Source organism: Taudactylus pleione, unplaced genomic scaffold, assembly GCF_031769625.1.
Source record: "Taudactylus pleione unplaced genomic scaffold, aTauple2 ptg000170l, whole genome shotgun sequence".
NCBI lineage: Eukaryota > Metazoa > Chordata > Amphibia > Anura > Myobatrachidae > Taudactylus > Taudactylus pleione.
In genome coordinates, this window is record NW_028284572.1 from 5811428 (window position 1) to 5834106 (window position 22679).

The 22679-nt window shown below is 40.7% G+C and overlaps 1 protein-coding gene across 1 annotated transcript in view; it reads left to right on the forward strand.

Moving 5' to 3' along the window:
• PDGFC (platelet derived growth factor C) overlaps positions 1–22679 on the forward strand; it is a 328925-nt gene that overhangs the window by 185590 nt on the left and 120656 nt on the right. The window contains exon 3 of the mRNA XM_088475353.1: positions 10590–10785. Coding sequence (XP_088331479.1) covers positions 10590–10785 — 196 coding nt within the window. The remainder of the gene's footprint in view (positions 1–10589; positions 10786–22679) is intronic.

Consider the following 22679-nt stretch of genomic DNA (forward strand, 5'->3'; position numbering starts at 1 on the left):
CACTGGCTGCAGCTGTAATCCACTGCGGTGCACAAATAGTGGCAATATTGAGCGGACACCAGCCACACCAATCAGACATTAGAGCAGGGATGGGGAACCTCAGGCCCAGGGGCCGTTTAAGGCCCTCGGAATCATTTTGTCTGGCCCTCAGAGATTTTTTCTGCTAACCTCATCTGGCTAGCAGGGTGCCTAGAATGGCACACTGCAGCCAGAATCTATGCAGCAGTGCCACCTGGAGTGTCCTTAGGGCGCTTCAGATGGTCACACTGCTGCCCTTACAGCTCCCCAGTTCATCCTGAGGTTGCTCTGGGCATTGCTGTAATCACTGGCGAGTGTGGCCCTCCCCATTGTGATGTCATGTACAGGGGGCATGGTCTGCATTGGGTCCGCAAATAATGTTATATATATCAAAATGGCCCTAGGCAGAAAAAAGGTTCCCCACCCCTGCCTTAGAGCAACCCTGTGGTTGCTCAGAATATCTAATGGTACATGGCCACCAGTGCCAGTGGAACTGCATCTTCTGATGCAGTCCCTGACACCGACACATCCGCCAATGAAAACCACCACCCAGGAATGCCTATCAGAATTCTATAGATCTCTATGTAATTCCGATGTGTGTCCCATTGTTACACATGCGCAATACATATCAGATTCATGCACAGACTTAAAACATTCGGCGCTTGCCTTTGATGTTTTAAAAGTATCTACCTCTAATTCAGGCCCTTAATTATATTAGATCAGTTCTAGGATTGATGTTAAGCCAGGAGAGTCAATGATTTATTTAATTACTGGACCTGCTATACACTTGGCCGGCCCTCTCCGGAGTTAAACAAATGTGGGATGAGAAATGTTTGAATTCAAACAGTATCTAGTCAATGAAAAAATGTGCATTATTTCTAAAACAAAGAAAGTTTGAAACACAAAAATCCTGCTTTTAACATGCTTTCTTTATTTTCCACAGAAATATATATGTATTTTTATTATTACTTAATCACATAATCAGAGTTTAAAAAATATAATATATAAATGGAATATTTGGACAAAATCCAGGCACATTTGGCATAAAAATAAAGGCCATTAAAAATATGTTGCCATATGCAAACTATTTACCAAGCTTCAGAACTAGCTGAGTAACTTAGCACCTCCATGCTTGATTGGTTTAGTATAGTAGTAATTCATTGTAGTATAGTGCAGCAACCCAGAAATCATACAGGAACTGCAAAAACAGGACCTGAAAAATGATCTCATACAATCAATTTTTCCAGAACACAACGCAAAAATTCCTAAAATAAGCAAGAGTAGAGCTTCAAGATCACTCAATATCATACATAGAGTGTGGCAATATGAAATTACCCACACCAGGATACAACAGGTACATACTTAATTTTACAGATAACTTAAGTTACACAGGGCCTGACTCAGATTTGGGAATAGAGTAAGATAAACAACTGTTTACCTGGACAAACCATGTTGCAATGCAAGGGGTGCAAATACATGCTTTTATTTTTGCATGTTTGGTAAATACTAGCTGCTGTTACATGTACCCTACAATTACTGGGCAGCTTTATTTTTACACTGCAATTTAGGTGTCAATTTGGACATGCCCCTCTCAAATCGAAATCTTTCTGTACATTTTAAATCTGCCCCAACTGCAGTGCAGCATGGTTTTGCCAAGGTGCCCAGTTACTTCTCTTTTTTTGCTGTACTCCCGCCTCAGAATCAGGCCCTAGGTGTCTGACCACTCCTCAGTCTATTAATGTTTATTACAAATTCAAATAGTCTCAGTTTAATTGAAATAAAGACAGTCTAATCCTCAATGAAACCAGAATCCCCAACAATTGTTCAGTCATTTCTTAATGGTGAATTCTTCAGAATAGTTTCTTCTGAGTACAATAATTGCTAAGTGTGTAAACAAAAGACATTATTTTGTCATTTTTTCTTTGGTCTCTTCCTTCCAATAAACAATTCATCTCTATTAATTTTACTAGACTAGTAGTGGTTTCAATTGAAGGCTACAAACAGTTAGATAGATTGTTCCTCAAACTTCATTTGAGTACAACAATTTCTTCATACAAGGCATATGTGTAAACCAACACTTTTTAAGATTACTTAAATAATAGTTGTTAGTATTTGTAGGGTTATGTCCAGGTAGTCAAACTTTGAAGAGTGTTAAGTGCTCATGAAAGTTAGGAAGTTAGAATAAAATCACTATGATTCGAGTCAATAGCAAGAAGTTTCATTCCCAAATAAAAAACAAGTTTTCAAAATAGTGACCATAGTGGAAATGTTTGCCCCACGGCTGCTTCCCTCTTAGGTGTCCCGTATAGAGATTTGCAAAGCTGGAGCAAACCTGGTTCAAATTGTTGTACCCAAACTATAAAATAGATATTAATTGTTCATTTGGAGCCTCTTTTTCTATGATGTAATATCAAACTGCCTCTAGTCCATCATCATGTGGAATATTGGTTTATGGAGTGACAAAAAATAATTTGACTTCCTTATTAAACTTTGGACCAGAAACTTAGAGCATCAATGTAGTATTATTATTAATAAATACACCAATTATAGTGTTCCATGGCTTTTTATTAAGATGAATAACAGTGATTCAGTAGATCTATAATTCTTTGGGCTTGAACATATTTTTATCATTTGTAAGTGTAGGGGGTTGATATCAAAGATTGTATATGTGAGAAGCTTTTGGGATTTATTATCTAAGAAGTTTTCCAGAATCCTCCTTATTATTTATTTCCTTTCCTGGAACATAGCTTAAGAATATGGTTATAAATATGAAATATTTAGACACTTTTCTAGCAATATCTGAAGTACTTGTTTGTATGGTCAATTTGGATTTTTTTTTCTATAATACTATAAAGATATAACATTGGGGCTATTGAATATATACAGTGTAGTATGCTCCTTACTAATAAATAAGATCTAATAATATTGTACAGTATTTGATTTATATGAGTATTTAATCTAGTGAGGTAAGCACAATTCTTAGTAAATAGTATAGATGTGGTGTTCGATTTGCTGAAAACCGAACACACCCGAACTTTGGGGTTCCGAGTTTCTATCCAGTCCTGGCTTGGATCACTTTTGGGGTTCCGAGTAGAACCAAGTCCTGGCTCGGGTCTGTTGTAAGTTTGGAACTCAGATTTCAAAAACAAATCTCTGGTTTTGGATTGCATGTAAACAGGTCCAAATTACATGATTTTGCTGTTTTTGTCAAGAAATCCAAAACCAAAACAGAAAAGAACTAAAACACTTGAGGGTTGTTTTGCCAAAACCAAAACCATTTTGTTGTGGTTTTGCCAAAACTAAAACCTGAAGATCAGCGAACATCTCTAACAACTAGCAGTTGTAAGATTTGTAGACTGATACATAATAATTTTTTTGTTATATGTTTATACATGATCATTAAAGATCAATATTGTTGCAATTATAAAATTTTTGGAGTTTTAGCATGTCCGATCCTGTGAAATGTTTATATATATATATATATATATATATATATATATATATTAGGGGTGTGCACCGGCCACTTTTCGTGTTTTGTGTTTTGGTTTTGGATCTGGATCTTTCTTCGTGTTTTGGATCTGGATTGGTTTTGCCAAAACCACCCTTGCGTGTTTTGGGTTCTGGGTTTTGTGTTTTGGATCTGTATTTTTTTGAAAAAAAGCATAAAAACAGCTAAAATCACAGAATTTGTAGGTTTTTCTGCTCCTATGCTATTATTAACCTCAATAAACTTAATTTCCACTCATTTCCAGTCTATTCTGAATACCTCACACCTCACAATAGTGTTTTTATGTCCAAAAGGTTGCACCGAGGTAGCTGGATGACTATGCTAAGCGACACAAGTGGGCGGCACAAACACGTGACCCATCTAGGCGTGAAACTGCAGTGGCAGACAGGATGGCATTGAAAAACTAGGCCCCAAACTGTACATAATGCAAAGAAAAAAAAGAGGTGCAAGATGGAATTGTCCTTGGGCCCTCCCACTCACCCTTATGTTGTATAAACAGGACATGCACACTTTAACAAACCAATCATTTCAGCGCCAGGGTCTGCCACACAACTGTGGCTGAAATGATTGGTTCGTTTGGGCCCCCACAAAACAAGCTGGCAATTTATCTGTCCCTGCACAAACTGGCTCTACGGAGGCAAGATGTCATCCTCATCCTCCTCATCCACCGATTCCTCACCCTCTTCAGTGTGTACATCCTCATCCTCACAGAGTATTAATTCGTCCCTGCTGGAACCACAGGTCCCTCTGTACGTTCTGGAGGCTGGTCTCCCTGGAAGAGTTGATAATTCATTTTATGAACATCATCTTCTCCACATTTTGTGGAAGCAACCTCCTACGCCTTTCGCTGACAAGGTTCCCGGCTGCACTAAACACTCTTTCGGAGTACACACTGGAGGGGGGGCAACTCAGGTAAAATAGAGCCAGTTTGTACAGGGACCACCAAATTGCTTCTTTTTCCTGCCAGTACAGGTACGGACTGTCTGACATGCCTACTTAGATGCTGTCACCGATGTAATCCTTTAACAGACAGACGCGCGCTTGTCGCTGCTGCTTTGAGGATTCAAGTGCGGCTACAGCCCACACAATTCACAAAGACAGAAAAAAGAAGAAGAATATTTTAATTGTTTGTGTAGAACACTTTGAGGTGTCACCACCCTTTAACAGACAGACGCACGCTTGTCGCTGCTGCTTTAAGGATGCGGGTGCGGCTACAGCCCACACATTTCACAAAGACCAAAAAAAAAAGAACAATATTTTAATTGTTTGTGTAGAACACTTTGAGGTGTCACCACCCTTTAACAGACAGATGCACGCTTGTCGCTGCTGCTTTAAGGATGCAGGTGCGGCTACAGCCCACACAATTCACATAGACAGAAAAAAAAAGAACAATATTTTAATTGTTTGTGTAGCACACTTTGAGGGTGTCACCACCCTTTAACAGACAGACGCACGATTGTCGCTGCTGCTTTGAGGATGCAAGTGTGGCTACATCGCACACAAGTCACAAACACATTAAAAAAATAGTTTTTTATTTTTTGGAACACTTTGAGAGTTACACCACCCTTTAACAGACAGACGCACGCTTGTCGCTGCTTTAAGGATGCAGGTGCGGCTACAGCCCACACATTTCACAAAGACCGAAAAAAAAGAACAATATTTTAATTGTTTGTGTAGAACACTTTGAGGGTGTCACCACCCTTTAACAGACAGACACACGCTTGTCGCTGCTGCTTTAAGGATGCAGGTGCGGCTACAGCCCACACAATTCACATAGACAGAAAAAAGAAGAATATTTTTATTGTTTGTGTAGCACACTTTGAGGGTGTCACCACCCTTTAACAGACAGACGCACGCTTGTCGCTGCTGCTTTAAGGATGCAGGTGCGGCTACATCGCACACAAGTCACAAACACATTAAAAAAATAGTTTTTTATTTTTTGGAGCACTTTGAGAGTTACACCACCCTTTAACAGACAGACGCACGCTTGTCGCTGCTGCTTTAAGGATGCAGGTGCGGCTACAGCCCACACATTTCACAAAGACCAAAAAAAAAAGAACAATATTTTAATTGTTTGTGTAGCACACTTTGAGGGTGTCACCACCCTTTAACAGACAGATGCACGCTTGTCGCTGCTGCTTTAAGGATGCAGGTGCGGCTACAGCCCACACAATTCACAAAGACAGAAAAAAAAAAGAACAATATTTTAATTGTTTGTGTAGCACACTTTGAGGGTGTCACCACCCTTTAACAGACAGACGCACGCTTGTCGCTGCTGCTTTAAGGATGCAGGTGCGGCTACAGCCCACACAATTCACAAAGACAGAAAAAAAAAGAACAATATTTTAATTGTTTGTGTAGCACACTTTGAGGGTGTCACCACCCTTTAACAGACAGACGCACGCTTGTCGCTGCTGCTTTAAGGATGCAGGTGCGGCTACAGCCCACACAATTCACAAAGACAGAAAAAAAAAGAACAATATTTTAATTGTTTGTGTAGCACACTTTGAGGGTGTCACCACCCTTTAACAGACAGACGCACGCTTGTCGCTGCTGCTTTGAGGCTGCAGGTGGAATCTAGACGGGATTTGGAACCGAGGACACACTACCTCCATCAATTGTCTAAATCCCACTGCACTAATGTCGGATACCGGACGCACGTCTAACACCAACATAGCAGTCAAGGCCTCAGTTATACGTTTTGCTTCAGGATGACTGCTGTCGTACTTCATCCTCATCGCTAGGGACTGTTGGAGGGTCAATTGTTTAGTAAAAGTAGTGATGTTCCTACTTCCTCTCTGGGATGATGAACAACTCCCAGCAGCAGCAACAGCACTAGGAGGAAGTGGTTCTTGATCTTTCCCTATTTTATTTTTATCGGAGAAAGTTTAGTCCTCCATTTATGTTATATTGATATATATACGTGCGGCTAAAGCGCACACAAACACAGAAAATATTATTTTATTTTTGCTGGAGAGTAGTGCACTTTGTGGGTTACACCACCCTTTAAGAAATGAGCCAGCCGGCTCTTTACTTATGGGACACAGGCGCACGCTTGGCGCTGCTCCTTTGTTGATGCACGTGCAGCCACAGTGCACACAATTCACAAACACAGAAAATAATTTTTTTTTTGGTTTGGACTGGAGTGTACTTTCGGGGGTTACAGCACCCTTAACGGTCAAGCCAGCCGGCCCTTTACTTATGACACAGGTGCACGCTTGGCACTACTTTGTTGATGCACGTGCGGCTACTGCGCACACAATTCACAAACACAGAAAATAATTTTTTTTTGGTTTGGACTGGAGTGTACTTTCGGGGGTTACAGCACCCTTTAACGGTCAAGCCAGCCGGCCCTTTACTTATGACACAGGCGCACGCTTGGCACTACTTTGTTGATGCACGTGCGGCTACTGCGCACACAATTCACAAACACAGAAAAGAATTTTTTTTTTGGTTTGGACTGGAGTGTACTTTCGGGGGTTACAGCACCCTTAACGGTCAAGCCAGCCGGCCCTTTACTTATGACACAGGCGCACGCTTGGCACTACTTTGTTGATGCACGTGCGGCTACTGCGCACACAATTCACAAACACAGAAAATAATTTTTTTTTTGGTTTGGACTGGAGTGTACTTTCGGGGGTTACAGCACCCTTAACAGTCAAGCCAGCCGGCCCTTTACTTATGACACAGGCGCACGCTTGGCACTACTTTGTTGATGCACGTGCGGCTACTGCGCACACAATTCACAAACACAGAAAATAATTTTTTTTTTGGTTTGGACTGGAGTGTACTTTCGGGGGTTACAGCACCCTTAACGGTCAAGCCAGCCGGCCCTTTACTTATGACACAGGCGCACGCTTGGCACTACTTTGTTGATGCACGTGCGGCTACTGCGCACACAATTCACAAACACAGAAAATAATTTTTTTTTTGGTTTGGACTGGAGTGTACTTTCGGGGGTTACAGCACCCTTAACGGTGAAGCCAGCCGGCCCTTTACTTATGACACAGGCGCACGCTTGGCACTACTTTGTTGATGCACGTGCGGCTACTGCGCACACAATTCACAAACACAGAAAATATATATTTTTTTGGTTTCGACTGGAGTGTACTTTCGGGGGTTACAGCACCCTTAACAGTCAAGCCAGCCGGCCCTTTACTTATGACACAGGCGCACGCTTGGCACTACTTTGTTGATGCACGTGCGGCTACTGCGCACACAATTCACAAACACAGAAAATAATTTTTTTTTTGGTTTGGACTGGAGTGTACTTTCGGGGGTTACAGCACCCTTAACGGTCAAGCCAGCCGGCCCTTTACTTATGACACAGGCGCACGCTTGGCACTACTTTGTTGATGCACGTGCGGCTACTGCGCACACAATTCACAAACACAGAAAATAATTTTTTTCTTGGTTTGGACTGGAGTGTACTTTCGGGGGTTACAGCACCCTTAACGGTCAAGCCAGCCGGCCCTTTACTTATGACACAGGCGCACGCTTGGCACTACTTTGTTGATGCACGTGCGGCTACTGCGCACACAATTCACAAACACAGAAAATAATTTTTTTTTTGGTTTGGACTGGAGTGTACTTTCGGGGGTTACAGCACCCTTAACGGTCAAGCCAGCCGGCCCTTTACTTATGACACAGGCGCACGCTTGGCACTACTTTGTTGATGCATGTGCGGCTACTGCGCACACAATTCACAAACACAGAAAATAATTTTTTTTTTGGTTTGGACTGGAGTGTACTTTCGGGGGTTACAGCACCCTTAACGGTCAAGCCAGCCGGCCCTTTACTTATGACACAGGCGCACGCTTGGCACTACTTTGTTGATGCACGTGCGGCTACTGCGCACACAATTCACAAACACAGAAAATATATTATTTTTTTAGCACTTGGGGGGAGCACCCCTGATGGACAGAGCACCCCCTGGACAACACTGCAGCACTCCTTTAGGACTGGGACACTGCACAGGACTTTGGAGTGGACACAGCCCCTATGGAGAACTGACTGCACAACACAGTCCAGCCAGCCCCTATGGACTTTGAAGTAGTGGACACAGCCCCTATTAACAACAGCAGCACAGCACAACACAGCCAGCCCCTATGGACTTTGAAGTAGTGGACAACAGCAGCACTACACTACACTACACTACACAGCCCTAACTCCCACCCTCCCTCTTGACTGTCCACAGCCGAGTGAGAAAATGGCGCCGACGTGGGTACCTTATATTGGATCCAAAACCCGCGAGACTCGGAAGGAGGGATGATGACGTTTTGCCTCGATTTCAGATCCGAGTCAGGCGGGAAAAGTCGAGCCTGATTCGGATCGGACTCGGATCGGGGGGGCTCGGGGGGGTTCGGATTTCAGAAATCCGAACCCGCTCACCCCTAATATATATATATATTTTATAAAGTTTTTTATATATATATATGTATATATATATATATATATATATATATATATATATTCTTGTATGCATTTATATATAGTTGTTAGATCATTGCATATTTATCATACTGTGATAAATTGTGGAAAATATTTAAATGCATGTTTAAAGCGCAGCTGGTTAATGATTTCTTATAATCTGTTCTTAGCTCAAAGCTTAACAGGTGAATTCTGATTACCAACTAATTAGTGATCCAGTTTTACTGGAGCTGCACAGCTTAAATATCTGCCTATGGACACTGATTTATATTCACTTCTTTCTGAAGAAACTGCTGACAGAAGCGGAGAAATGCGTTAAAGACTTACTGGGTACAGATACAGGGTGTTTCTGCTTTCATTTTGCATGTGCCAAGTCCGTCATTATTTGAATTATGTTGAGGCTAGTGGAATAAGTCATTCACATCAATCGTGTGAGGCGTGATGAGACACCTAATGCCCACTCTATGTTGTGGTTATTCTTCAACTAAAGTTGGAGTGACTGAGTATAGTTTTACATAAAACTCTGTATACCACACTCTTACTATGTGGAACTGCACATATTGAACTGCTTTTAATGGATTCCACTTTAAATCTTACTCTATTTAAATATATTGGTTTGTAAAACAGGCACATATATGACATTCCTTTTTGGCTGCTGTTCACATATTACTCTAGTGTTTTGATGCAGTAACTTTACACCTATGTACATGTACTATACACATGTTCAATTTAATGTACTACTGTTAGAAATAATGCGGTCGAGCAGATTTATTTAATACATATGTTGATATTTGTATGGTTTATACATACCTTATTAGTTTTGTTTAGTTACTGGTTGTTATTAATTTCTGCTGTCTAATGGACTGAGGTGTTGAGAAGGAGACTTGAACTATGGAAACAGCTACAGAGTGGGTAGGTAGTCGGCATCCAGAGGCCAAGATGCCAGTGGTTGGAATCTTAACAGCAGTCGGAATACCGGCTACAGAATCCCAACTGCCGGTATCCCAATGGCAAGTATTAGAGTTAGGGGGAGGGTTAGGTTTAGGGTCAGCCTGTGGTGGAGGGTTAGGGTTAGGCTACGGGAGGGGAGGGTTAGGGTTAGGTTGAGGGAAAGGTGGGATTAGGGTTAGGGTTCTTACCTGCACACGTTGGGATTCTGACTGTTGGGATCCCGTACCCAACCCACAGGCTGAGTATTGATCAGAAAGCTACACTGGAGAACAGTACTGTACTGTAGGTGGTGCTGTTTCATATGTTGCAACACACACTATTGTGGAAATGTTAATCATCCATGTTATATTATAAAATGAACCTGGTCATAGTAAAGTTGATCCCGCAATATATTCCTGAATGTTCATGCTTTGAACAGAGAAGCATATTCTGCAACACATGAGATGCTTTGACAGTTTTTGTTTTCCTTCTTTATTTACTTCGATGTTTCCTTTTCCTTAGTTATATTTTGAGCTGTATCTTTTTGTTTAACTACATTTTCTTTTTACTGCAGGACTACAGGTACTTGGAAACGAACATCTGTTTGCCATTAAATGCATCAATATGTTGATGTTATTTTGTTTATGCTTTTTATATTTGCTGTCTTTTCTTAATTAATTTTTATTATTTCTGTCTGCTACAGGAGTGCAAGAACACCAGCATGAGAAGATTGTTTCAGTTTCATTTAATGGATCAATTCACAGCCCCAGATTTCCGCACTCTTACCCACGGAGTACTGTTCTGGTATGGAGATTGGTAGCACAGGAGGAAAACATACGGATTCAACTAATTTTTGATGAAAAATTTGGGCTTGAAGACCCAGAAGATGACATATGCAAGTAAGTGATGGTTGTATGTACTATGGAATCAGAATTTGTATCTTCATATTATTTAGTATATAACTTTAGTACATTGTACTACAATGAAGATACAAATATAACAATATACAATTGAGGGGTAGATGTATGAAGCAGTGAAAAGAGTGGAGAAGTGTGCCAGTGGAGAAGTTACTCATGGCAACCAATCAGCTCTTACCTGTTATTTTATAGAATGTACATGCTAAATGCAACCTCAAAGCTAATTGTTTGCCATGGTCACCATCTCCACTGACACACTTCTCCACTCTTTTCACTGCTTCATACATTTAGCCACAGAGAGCAGACTTGTGACTGCTACAAAATACGGAGCAAAATTCTACTCACCTGGGCACAATACATAGAGCACCTTTGTAACTGACATACAATAGAGAGTGCATCTTTGTTATCTCACTGGATGTCACTGCATTGTAGTAATAATAGTGTACAAAATAGTTTCATTTAGAATAAAAAAGCATGGATGCTTCATTCACCAAGACATAAAGGAGAACTCTAACCAAACATCAGATTTCAATAACCTGCAGTCCTCACTAATAGAACCTTGAGGTGCAAACAAAGAGATGTAGTTGACATCCCCGCGGTCGTAATGCCGGGCCTCAGAATACCGGTGTGGCAATCCCAACCACCAGCATCCCGACAGTAAGTATTAGGGTTAGGGGGAGGGTTAGGTTTATGGTTAGGCACTAGGGGAAGGATTAACGTGAGGCTGTGGGGTAGGAGGGATATGGTTAGGCTGTGGAGGAAATATTAGGGTAAGGCTGTGAGGGTGGAGGGTTAGAGTTAGGCTGCGGGATAGATAGGTTAGGTTAGGGTTAGGAGGAGAGCTATGGGTTAGGGTTAGGCTACTTACCTTTGGGCATTCTGACTGTCGGGATGGTGCAGTCAGTATTCTGAACGCCAGTATCCTGACTGCCGATATCCCATACAAATTCCAAACAAATAGCAGCGCCTGTAACCAAACTTTAATTCAGTTGCATAGACAAGTATATGCAGTGGTTGGCCAAGGAGAAGTGACAAGCTCTGGTGAACAACATGGGCTCATTTAGAGTTAGGTGCTTTTGTACATTGAACATAAATAGGCAAAGAGCACCTAAAAGCATACTACTGTGTATATGTTGAGTTGGACTAGTGTAGAAATGTAGCTTGATACTGTTAGCATTAAATTCGAAAGTCACATTACCCTCTTTGTACACAATATAATATTATAATAAAGTGTTATATACACAACTAAAAAATATTGTCTCAACAGTTATAAGAAAATGTGAAAGTTGCATTTTCTATTTAAAAAATTATTAAAATCAAACAACGCCCCATCTGGTGTTTACCCCTTTAAAAATTAATTGACTATCATGTTTCTTGCAGTAGCACAAGTGGAAATGTCAATTAGTAATAATGGGTGCAACTTGATATAATATAGCTGCCCTGCTAATGATGCAAGGACTTTCAGATGATGAGGTCAATACGTATCGCTGCTTATCCATTGCTCCAGCCCTCTGCTCACTTGATTGGCTGCAATTACATGAGCAAACTGTTATTATACCACCTTTAACTGCACCCATTCCACCGTTTCAAGCATTCAGTGACCGAGTTTGAGAACCTGTGCTCTAACATAATTAATTTCAACAGTGCTGGGACTGAAGAATTCTGAATCAGGTTCCTACAGTCTTTCTCCCGACATTATCACAAAGATTAATAAAACAATTGGAAGTGAATGTTGCTAAAATAGACAAAAATTTATATTCAATACTGAAAAGTAACTAAATTCACCTCAAAATAACGTTGAAACAGATTTGATCTTTTTCTGAATTTGGAGTTTCTCTTATATGTGGCCTGTTCTCCATGGGAAATCCAGACAAATTCTCTTCTTTGTACAGTAAATAGCACAATAAGACTTTGTATTATATATGTGTCATAGGTATGGGCCCTCCTTTATATGTTGGCCAACAGAATGTGACTTTGCTTCCTATAGTGGTAATCGGAAATGGTTTTGCTTTGTTTTATTATTACCTTTATGGTAATAATAATTGTGTCTCTTCCTTGAATGTTGGTCACAAGAATGCAATAATGGGCTCTGCTTTGCATACTGGTAAACAGAATAGACTATCACTTTATAAATTAGTCATAAGATACAACACGAAACAATAATTGGCAAAAACAAATTTATCTAAGCTATTTTGGCTGTGTAGGAGCACGAAGAAGTTTTTTAAACATGAGTGGGAGGAAGTTAAGAGAGGTCAGGAAAGATGGAGGTTATTGACTTTATTTTTGTTGACAAGTTAGACCACATGTAAGCAATTCCTGACTGGGCACTTTTTTCTGCTGAATAAATAATTGAAAACTATTCTTTGTTAGATTAGGTCACTTTAATCTACTGACTTCATTGAAATGATTAGTGAAAAAAAAAACTTTTCAGTGAGCGCACTGAGGGCCTGATTCAGACCTGCTCGCAAGCGCATTGCGCTCACAAGCAGGTCAATTGTGGGCCAGTGCGCAAGCCTTGGAGTAAGCACAAAAATCACTAGCTCTGGTGCTCGCAACAAACGGGGCGGCTGTCGATGTTGATCGACAGCTCGCCCCGTTTGGAAGTTGGGGAGGGGGGGTGGCTGGACAAATGGAGGCGTTCCTGCAGGAACGCCTGCCATTTGTGGGCGGCCCTACTGATATCACTCGTGATGTCAGTAGATGGACTTCCTGCTCTATTAGAGCAGGAAGTCCACTGGGGCTTGCGGCCACGAGACCTACCGTAAGGGTCTCATCGCAAGCCCGATGGTCGCGATGGTCTTGACCATCGTGACCATCACCTGGCCGCTCGCATAAGCTGTGGGTGGTAACCCACAGCTATGCGAGTGGCCAGGAGGCCGCAACTAAAAAAACAAGCGCCCGCCCTGATTCAGAGCGAGCGCTCGCTTTTTGCGAGCGCCTCTGAATCAGGGCCTTAATTTCTTCCCTGTAAATAGCAGGGAAATCTAAGGTACAATACTGAATATAGAAAGTGTAACACAAAGCAAGCAAGTGGCCAGTCTAATGTAATTGTGAGGTTTATCATCAAGGGATATCACTATAAACATCTTACAATATATGTCACTTACAGTTTGGCGGTTGGCATGTGCACTAAGGAGCAGGTTGATTGGGGATACGCATTCCAGTAGTTGGTGCAGGAAAACCTTTTTGTACTGTCTGTGCTACAGTAGCATAATCATTGGTTCCAAGTACACCTCAGATGCTATTATAACCCAGCACACCACACAGATTGCCGGGGTATGAGATTATTGTGTGGCTATCTAGAGTTAATACTTCCTGATCATGAGTCCCTCCCGGTTCAACACAGAATATCTTTCCTGCACTTATGTCATTAGTTCTATGTGTGCTCAATACAGACATCTTATTTAGAAAAATCATTAACACTGGAACTTGTGAAGTTACCAAAATTCCTATCTTTGCCCGACTCTGGATCTGGTTCACCAGACCCTTTGGCTTCTGGCTATCAGACATTAATGCTTTGTATTACTTTGAGCACCATACTATACATTTTAACCCAAGATGCATAAAAAGTGGAAGACCCTCCTTGTTTCCCATTGTAGCAGAATTAGGATCTGTTACATCAAATCTGTCACAAATGATAGACCACTTCCTTAAGCCTATTGCATGTAAAGGTAAATCATATCTTAAGGATACCACTAACGCTATTAATAAATTGAAGTAGGTGGTGTGCAAAGGGGGGACCTTTTAGTAACAGCAGAAGTGGGGTCACTATATACAGTCTTTAAACACAATAGAGGTCTCCAAGCAGTTCAAGAGGCACATTTAAATGAGTCGTTGAACTCTGATGTACAATCATTCATTTTAGAAGGTATTGACTTTCTATATACATTATATGCAGTGCTCCGGAACTGCGATGGGCACAAAGTTTGCCTCCAGTTTCATGAACATCTTCATGGGCTTGTGGGAGGAGCACCATGTGTGGCAGGAGCTGGGGGCAGGCCTTGTGTCTTATCATCACTACCTAGATGATATTTTATTGATATGGAGGGGTAGTGAAAATACTCTCTGTAATTTTCAGGAGTGCTTAAATAATGATTTAGGAATTGTACTCACTTACACTATTAGTGATGTTCAGGTTAATTTCTTAGACATCACTATTTATGTAAAACAGTTAAAAATTTGTACTAAGACTTTCTATAAACCAACTGACAGTAATTCATGTGTAGGCATTGACAGCAGCCATCATCCAACTTAGTTGAGGGGATTACCTAATGGACAATTCTGTCGTATGAAAAGGATTTGTACCAATTAAATGATATACAAAGAACAAGTACGTCCCCTTAAAGAACAATTTTGAAATAAATGTTATAATGAAGATATGTTAGATAAAACCCTGCAGAATATAGAAGGTATTGAACGAGATGATCTTCTGAAAAGATGAGTAAGAAACAAGAAAATAAATATACAACCTCGTATAGCCCTGATTAAAATCCAACAAAAAGTAACTGAGGGAGGGCTAAACTTTCCCAATATTAAGAGATACAATTTAGCCAGTATGATTAGATACTTAAGGGATGGATTACACAATAGGGACAAGTATGCTAATACCACTATATAACAAACACTCATTTCAGATAGGTCACTTATATCATTTTTACACAATACAAGATAGGAAATTACAATAGAAACACAACACAACCCATTGTTAATGATGGTATGGAAAACATGGAAAATTTTAAGAAAACAAATAGGGTTGAATAATAAATATACACTATTGTTGCCATTTGTGAACATCCCACTATTCCAACGGGGAGAAGCAGCTAAAATATTTGAAAAATGGAAAACAAAAGGAATTATAAAAGTAGCAAATTTAATAAATCAGGAAATGGGTAAAATGATGTATGCAGAAGAAATTATGAGGAAATATGTATTACCCGTGAAAGACCAGCTTTCCTTATTCCAAGCCCTTCATTATGTTAAAGATGTGTTACAAGAATTATCACATAAAGATATTAACAACAACCTGGATAAAGTACTTAACCAACAGGTAATAGGTAAAAAGGCGACTATACTATACTATAACCTGCTAAGAAATCTACTAGATATATCTATGGTAAAAAAGGGAGTAGGGAAATGGCAGGATACTTTCCCTGATATTTCAACAGATAAGATACTAAAAACATTAGAATATTCTAATATAATTATAAAATCAGTATCATATTTGGAAATTATCTTGAATGTATACTATAAAGGGTACAAATCCCCATAAAAGATACATAAAATGCGGCTTGCAGAGTCAAATGAATGTCTAAAATGTAAGGAATTTAATGCCCATTATACCATTGTTTATGGGATTGTGTGGAGATTAAAAACTTTTGGGAACAGGTGCAGAGTTTTGCCTATACACACCTAATAGATTATGTTCCCTTTACAGCACAATGGGACATATTGGGGATAACTGACCTAGGTTTAAAATATACTAAAGGAAGTAGGGAAATGCTCACAATAACTTCATTAGTAGCAAAAAAGTGTATACTACAGAAATGGATGGAACCCAACCCTCCTTCATTATCATTATTGCTAATAAATAATTTTTTGCATTCCGTATGGAATGGATAGAAGCTGCTATATATATAGTAGCAAAAAATAGAGAGGTTGTTTGAAATATGGGATGGGTTTACCTGGTTTTTAAAAATACAAATGCATAAATGTTTTCAGAATTCAGAATAGTATGAAAAAAGGATTATTGGGGGAGATCCGCCCATAGATATGTTAAAATGATAAAGATGAAAACTCAGGAGAGTTATATAAGCCCGTAGGTATAAATATACAATTGTATATATCATATAAGGTAAATTACCTTGAACGAGTATCATAGAGAACACATATCCCAATAAAGAAGATGCAAAATGGGTCTTTTAAAATCAAATACATTTTTTAAAATGTAGGGAATTTAATACCTCAATGTACCATTGTTTATAGATTGTGTGGAGCATAATTGATAGTATTGGGGATAATTGAATTAGGTGTAAAATATACTAAAAGTAGTAGGAAATGTCCACAACAAGATTATTAGTAGTAATTATATATATACAGAATATCTTAAATATGGGAAGGCTGCATGAAAAGAAGATATATTGAGACTGACATTTTATTGATATAAAGGAATTTTACATTAATTACTGTGTTGCTGAACTTACATCTGCTGAATATCTCATCTTAGTACAGTACAGCAGCTTGTTGAACTGTGTTTGATGTGGAAGCAGCTGCAGTAATTAGAGAGCCCATGATGGGAGTGTTCAACAAGTGTTTCAATTTTTTCTCGACAATTTACCGAAAGTTGTTATCTTGATTTATGATGATTTATTAATATTAAATTCATTGTGGTCAATTACAATTCAGAACTACCTAGCTACAATTAAATGGACTCTGGATGGCTTTCTGTGTTAGTGTAATAGCACTGTTTTTACCTTAAACCTCTGCATTGCAACCAGTCTCTGGAGTCCCACAGTTCATCTGAAGTGTACATTACAGAAAATAATAAAGTGGGCAGAGAGTTGAATATACAGTGAACTTATATACCTGGGTGCCTAGAGAGGTGGAGTATGTACAGATTACCTGGGTTTTGCTTTCAATAGGGGCCCGTAAGTGCAGGGGAGGTGTAACCATGCCCTTTGTAGTGTCATAGTCATACCCTCTGACATGCGCACCATAGTAATGTAAAGAGAGGCTGTAGCCTGGCCCTCTTCAGTGGGCCTGCCTTCCCTCCAGCACCCAGGCCTGCCCATAGTTTTGGAGACCCTGCTTATATATAGCATAGGTGGGCAATTTACTGAGATGTGAAATGTAGGAATATATTGATGGTTGTAAGTGGTTAATTGTAGGTTGAATGTAGGAATAGATTGATGGTTGTAGACTCAGTTACCTCTGCAATTTATAGCAACTGAGTTGATTATATCTGCTTTTTTGACAAATTGTAAAGGGTAGAGAAATCCAACTGTTGCATAGCTGCAGTAATCATGATTGCCCTGGCAGTAACAGGGAAGAGGAGGACATACAAGAGTAGGATGTGAGCTTCATGTGACTTGCTTAATACTCTGAAACATTATCGCCAGCGGGTAAATTTACTAACATTCGTGTCATGGCCCGTGTCAGTGCGTTTTTAAACACTGATAGGAATGATCATACACAAGGTTTTTTTCCTTAAAGATAATCGGGACTTTACTAAGCTCCCGTGTTTGTCAGGATCATTGTTTTCCGATGGTGTATGTGATTGCTCCTACCCATGTTTAATCTCCGCATTACCCTAGCCTAACACTCCCGAACAAGCAGCTTGCACATATCAGTGAGATATGTGCAGGCTGCTTGTGTGTATAAATGTATAAAATAAAGGGTTAAATTTAATAAAAAATGAATGTGGGGTTCTCCCCCTCCCAAAGCATAACAAGCCCCGTGCTCCTGCGCCAGTCCTGGTTCTCAAAATACGAAGGGCAAAACATGTAGGGGTCCCCGTATTTTATGAACCAGCACTGGGCTCCCTAAGCCAGTCTTGGTTTTAAAAATATGAGGAAAAAATGGTGTGGGGTTCCCCATATTTTTAAAACCAACACCGGACTCAAACTGTAATGACAAAAGCAGGGACCCTTTGACTGGGTCACCCCAGCCAAAGCATTAACACCCCAAGCTAGTCAGCCCAAGCCAGGGATCTCAAGGGATGAGGGGACCCCCAAAATAAATCCCCCCCCCTCTCCTAAGCACCCCCCACCCTGGCTGGTGGGTGCAGGGGTAATAGTGTGAATAATAGATGTGTACTATTGTTTTTTACAGTGGGACTACAGGTGCCAGCGTGCCTGTCCTTTGTAAATAAAATAGTAAAATAATGACATTACATACACCGTAGATAGTAAAATTTTATTACATACTAAACACACTCACATACCCCTTACTTTCTCCCCTGTAATTTGTCCCCTTCTCCAGTAGAAATCCCAGGGTTTTCCAAATTTTTTTAAAATGTAATACTCACCTACCTACTGCATTACTAGGGGGGAGCGGGGTGTGTGGGCCACGCCGGGTGACACCATCCAAGGGGGTGACACCAAAATAGCAGAGCTGCTCTGCTATTTTGGTGTCACCCCATCAGATAGAGCCATCAATAAGCCAGTACCCAGAGAGACAGGGGAGAGATTGTGGGCTTCCCCAGCAGCTGCTGGTGCACTGGGTAAACTCACTGTGTGCCGAGAATAGGGGGCGGGAACGACCACAAGATTGGCACACATAAGAGGGCATGGCTGCACTGACCAAAGCCACGCCCCACCCACAAAGCCACAACCATTTTGAACACGCGCACGACTATGGCACACGGAAGAACACCAACCAGCCAAGCTGCCGAACCGGGTGTCACCCAGATTAGGTACATCTCTGCACCTACCAACTGGCGCAGGTTGGTCCTTTTTTCCAGTATAGTCCCTGTCTTGGCAAAATAACAACACAAATAACCCAGACCAATCAGATACCAATTACCACATACATCTCTACCATAGCAAATGACGGAACCAATGGTTTATGTCAGTTGCCAGGGCAACAGCCAATCAGCGGCCGCTCTAGACTAAATAGCCCCTGAATGTCAATTGAAATATCAACAGCTTAATAGCCACCGTTTATAATCCCGACAGTGAGAGACCGATGGATGAAGATCCCGACGGGCGCTCGTAAGTATACTACCCCTCCCCTCTCCCCCCTCTAACTCTAACCCTCCCTTAGGGGTGAATAACCCTAACCTCCCCCCTAGTGCCTAACCCTAACTTCCCCCCAGGGGTGCTTAAACCTAAACATCCCTTTCCGCACCCTAAACCCATGTCTTCCGGGGTGGGGGTTGCCTAACCCTAACCTCCCCCCTAGTGCCTAACCCTAACCACCCTTTCCCTAGCATAACCCTAATCTTCCCGAGGGGGGTGCCTAACCCTAAGTCTCCCCGGGGGTCCCTAAACCTAACCCTCCATCCCCGGGCTAAGTGCATACATACCCAGCAGGAGGACGATCGGTCTGGCGTCCTTTGGCGTTCCTGTGGCGGGATTAACATAGGCATCGGTATTTCATGACAGTGTCGGGATTGAGACCAGCAGCCATGCAGCCGCCGGTCTCATAAATACATCCCACTGAATGGCTGTTGCCCTGACAACTGATGTACATCCACCCCTATGAATGTTGTGATGTGGTCTGGGCTTTCCATCCACTTCATTGTAACTGAAAATGCTTTTTATTGTGCATTTGATATACTATGTTTGACCATGAAACAGAGAAACCCTTCTGAAGAGTAGATTTATGCTCTGAATATTTTGTGGCAACCAAAGTATAATTTTCATACTTTGGTGCTTAAATAAAAATAAAAAAAAGTAAATATGTTGCACTTACATTCCAGCGCCCACTCCTGTTATCTGATCTTTCTCTACAGTAAATGCTGCTGTGGGAATTGTCGTCTTCTGCTGAGCCAATGTACTGCTAATGACTTACTGTGCAAGTTACATATAAATATCTAGTAAATGACTTGCTGTGTAACCTTTATAGAGCTCTGCTTTACAGAACGATACACTAACATTTTAAAGTTGCATAATAAAGCCTTGTTTAAGAAATGCTATTGTACAGTTATAACTCAATGTCTGCTTTATTCTTTAAAAAAAAGTGGAGGCTGAGTAGGCGTAATTAAAGGTTGGTTTCAACACAAACTAAAAAAAATTAAAAAATAAAGTAAAAATAGTGGAATTTAGTGACCTAAAATAAAATAAAATTTTTTATCTACAGATGCTTGGTGGCTCCACAGATTTGATTCTCCTATGCTTGTAGTGGTCCGAGCAGGGCATTGTTTGGGGTTGTCAAAGCTCCTCCTTTTTTAAATTACATATCACTCACTGGGTGGTCTGTTTAGTAAGACCTATCGAAGTAATAGAATATTATTTTTGTTTCTCAAATGGTCACAGCAGACATAGCGCTTGTGAGGACAGTAAGTTGTCCATCAGCACATGTCTGGCTCCCATGATTGTGCTGGAACTGGTAGCATTCCTGTTTCTCATTTAATTAGGAAACTTTATGATTTAAAAAAAAAATAGTCAAATACATTTTTTTTTTTTATAGTATTGAGCACTCATGCCTAACATCATCTTAAGAGGACCAAGGATGCACAGAATGATAAATAGGCTTCACAATGTGTGGGAAAGGATTTTACGGCTTTGTGCCTATGATAACTAGACCACTTGGTCAAAAACAAATTACTTAATAAAACATTTCATGAGGGTTGCAAATAGAGAAAAAGTACAAAATTCAGATTTACTTAGTAACAACTTATTCAGTGAATCATTGTGTAAAAGCATGATGGTACATATCTAATAATACATATGCTTCAATAAAATGCTGCAGGTGACAGTAAACCAGTTTTCCCTATGGGAAAGTTATATACAGGATATAACTATTAACTGAAAGGAAACAGAGGGCCTGACTCAGAGATGGAAGCAATGCCAATATTTACCTACAGTAGTTGAGCGATTATTGGTAAACTGTGCATGTGTCAGTGCACATTACCGTTGTCTTTTTATCTGTACTGTGATTGACAGTCAAGCATCGTTTGGGGGAGGGGCCAAGGAAGAGTCGTTAAAAACTCAGGTGAGTCAAGGCCATTTTCAGGGCATGTCATAGCCTGCATCTGCACAGGGCTGGTGCAAAGTGTTAAGGTGCCCTAGGCAAATATTAGCCTACCACCCCCATATACTCTCACAAGTGGCTGTGTGTGTGTAAAAAAAAAAAATCACTAGGAGAATGGCTGGCAGACCAGATGTGAAGGGCAGGCAGGACCAGATGTCCAAACTTGGTCCTGCCTGCCCTACATCACCGCCAGCGGGTTGCTTAGGATATCTAAGTTCTTTCCTGGCAGCCCCAGTTGAGTGAGAAAATGAAGAAGGAGCTGTTGACGCGTCACGTTCCACTTCAGCTGATAGTGTTTTCACCAGCAGGTCTTTGCATCTCTGCAGGCTTGTGTCCACCAGAAAGAGAGACACCACGTAGGTTTTAAACCTAGGATCTAGCACGGTGGGCAAAATGTAGTGGTCTGATTTCAACAGATTGACCTGTAGGGGTACACAATAGCGAGTTTTACCGTACAGTCCATGCAAGAAGCAAGTTTAGTCATTTTTATGTACTTATGATCCCTTCTGAGTCAGACAGATCTCTACCAGATCTCACTCTGCATGACATGGGATGAAACTGGACAGTGACTGGGTGGCTACATGTAAGAAATGCGTCTCATCGGCATGTCAGAGGACTGGCATGTGGCATGTAGCTATAGATCCATGCGATTTTAAGTTGCATGCACATATCTCTTGCACCTAGAATGGGGTTGGTGCATGTGCCAATACCAATTATGGTGGCTGAGGCGTTGGACATCGTGGCTTCCTCCTTGGTATAAAATCTTGCATTAGCATAAGGCTGTAAAGTAGGCTGCCACTGCTACCAAACCAGTTACTTTACAGCTGACTCAGAATCAGTGTGTAAAAGAAATAAATGGAACAGTGGGTATGTAAACTCTGTCTATTCTTTCTAGAACTGTCCTTCTGATTACAAGAAACATACAGGCATTGGTAACCACAGACTAGGTAACATTGGGCCTGATTCACTACGGATTGCTATTGCGATCGTAGCTGCGATTACACATGGAGGTCTTTATTATTATTATTATTATTATTATTATTATTATTATTATTATTATTATCCTTTATTTATATGGCGCCACAAGTGTTCCGCAGTGCCTTACATAGTACATAGAACAAATAGCTGAACAAGAAACAAGTAACTTACAGTACATTACAGTGCAGGACAAGGACACAACTTAT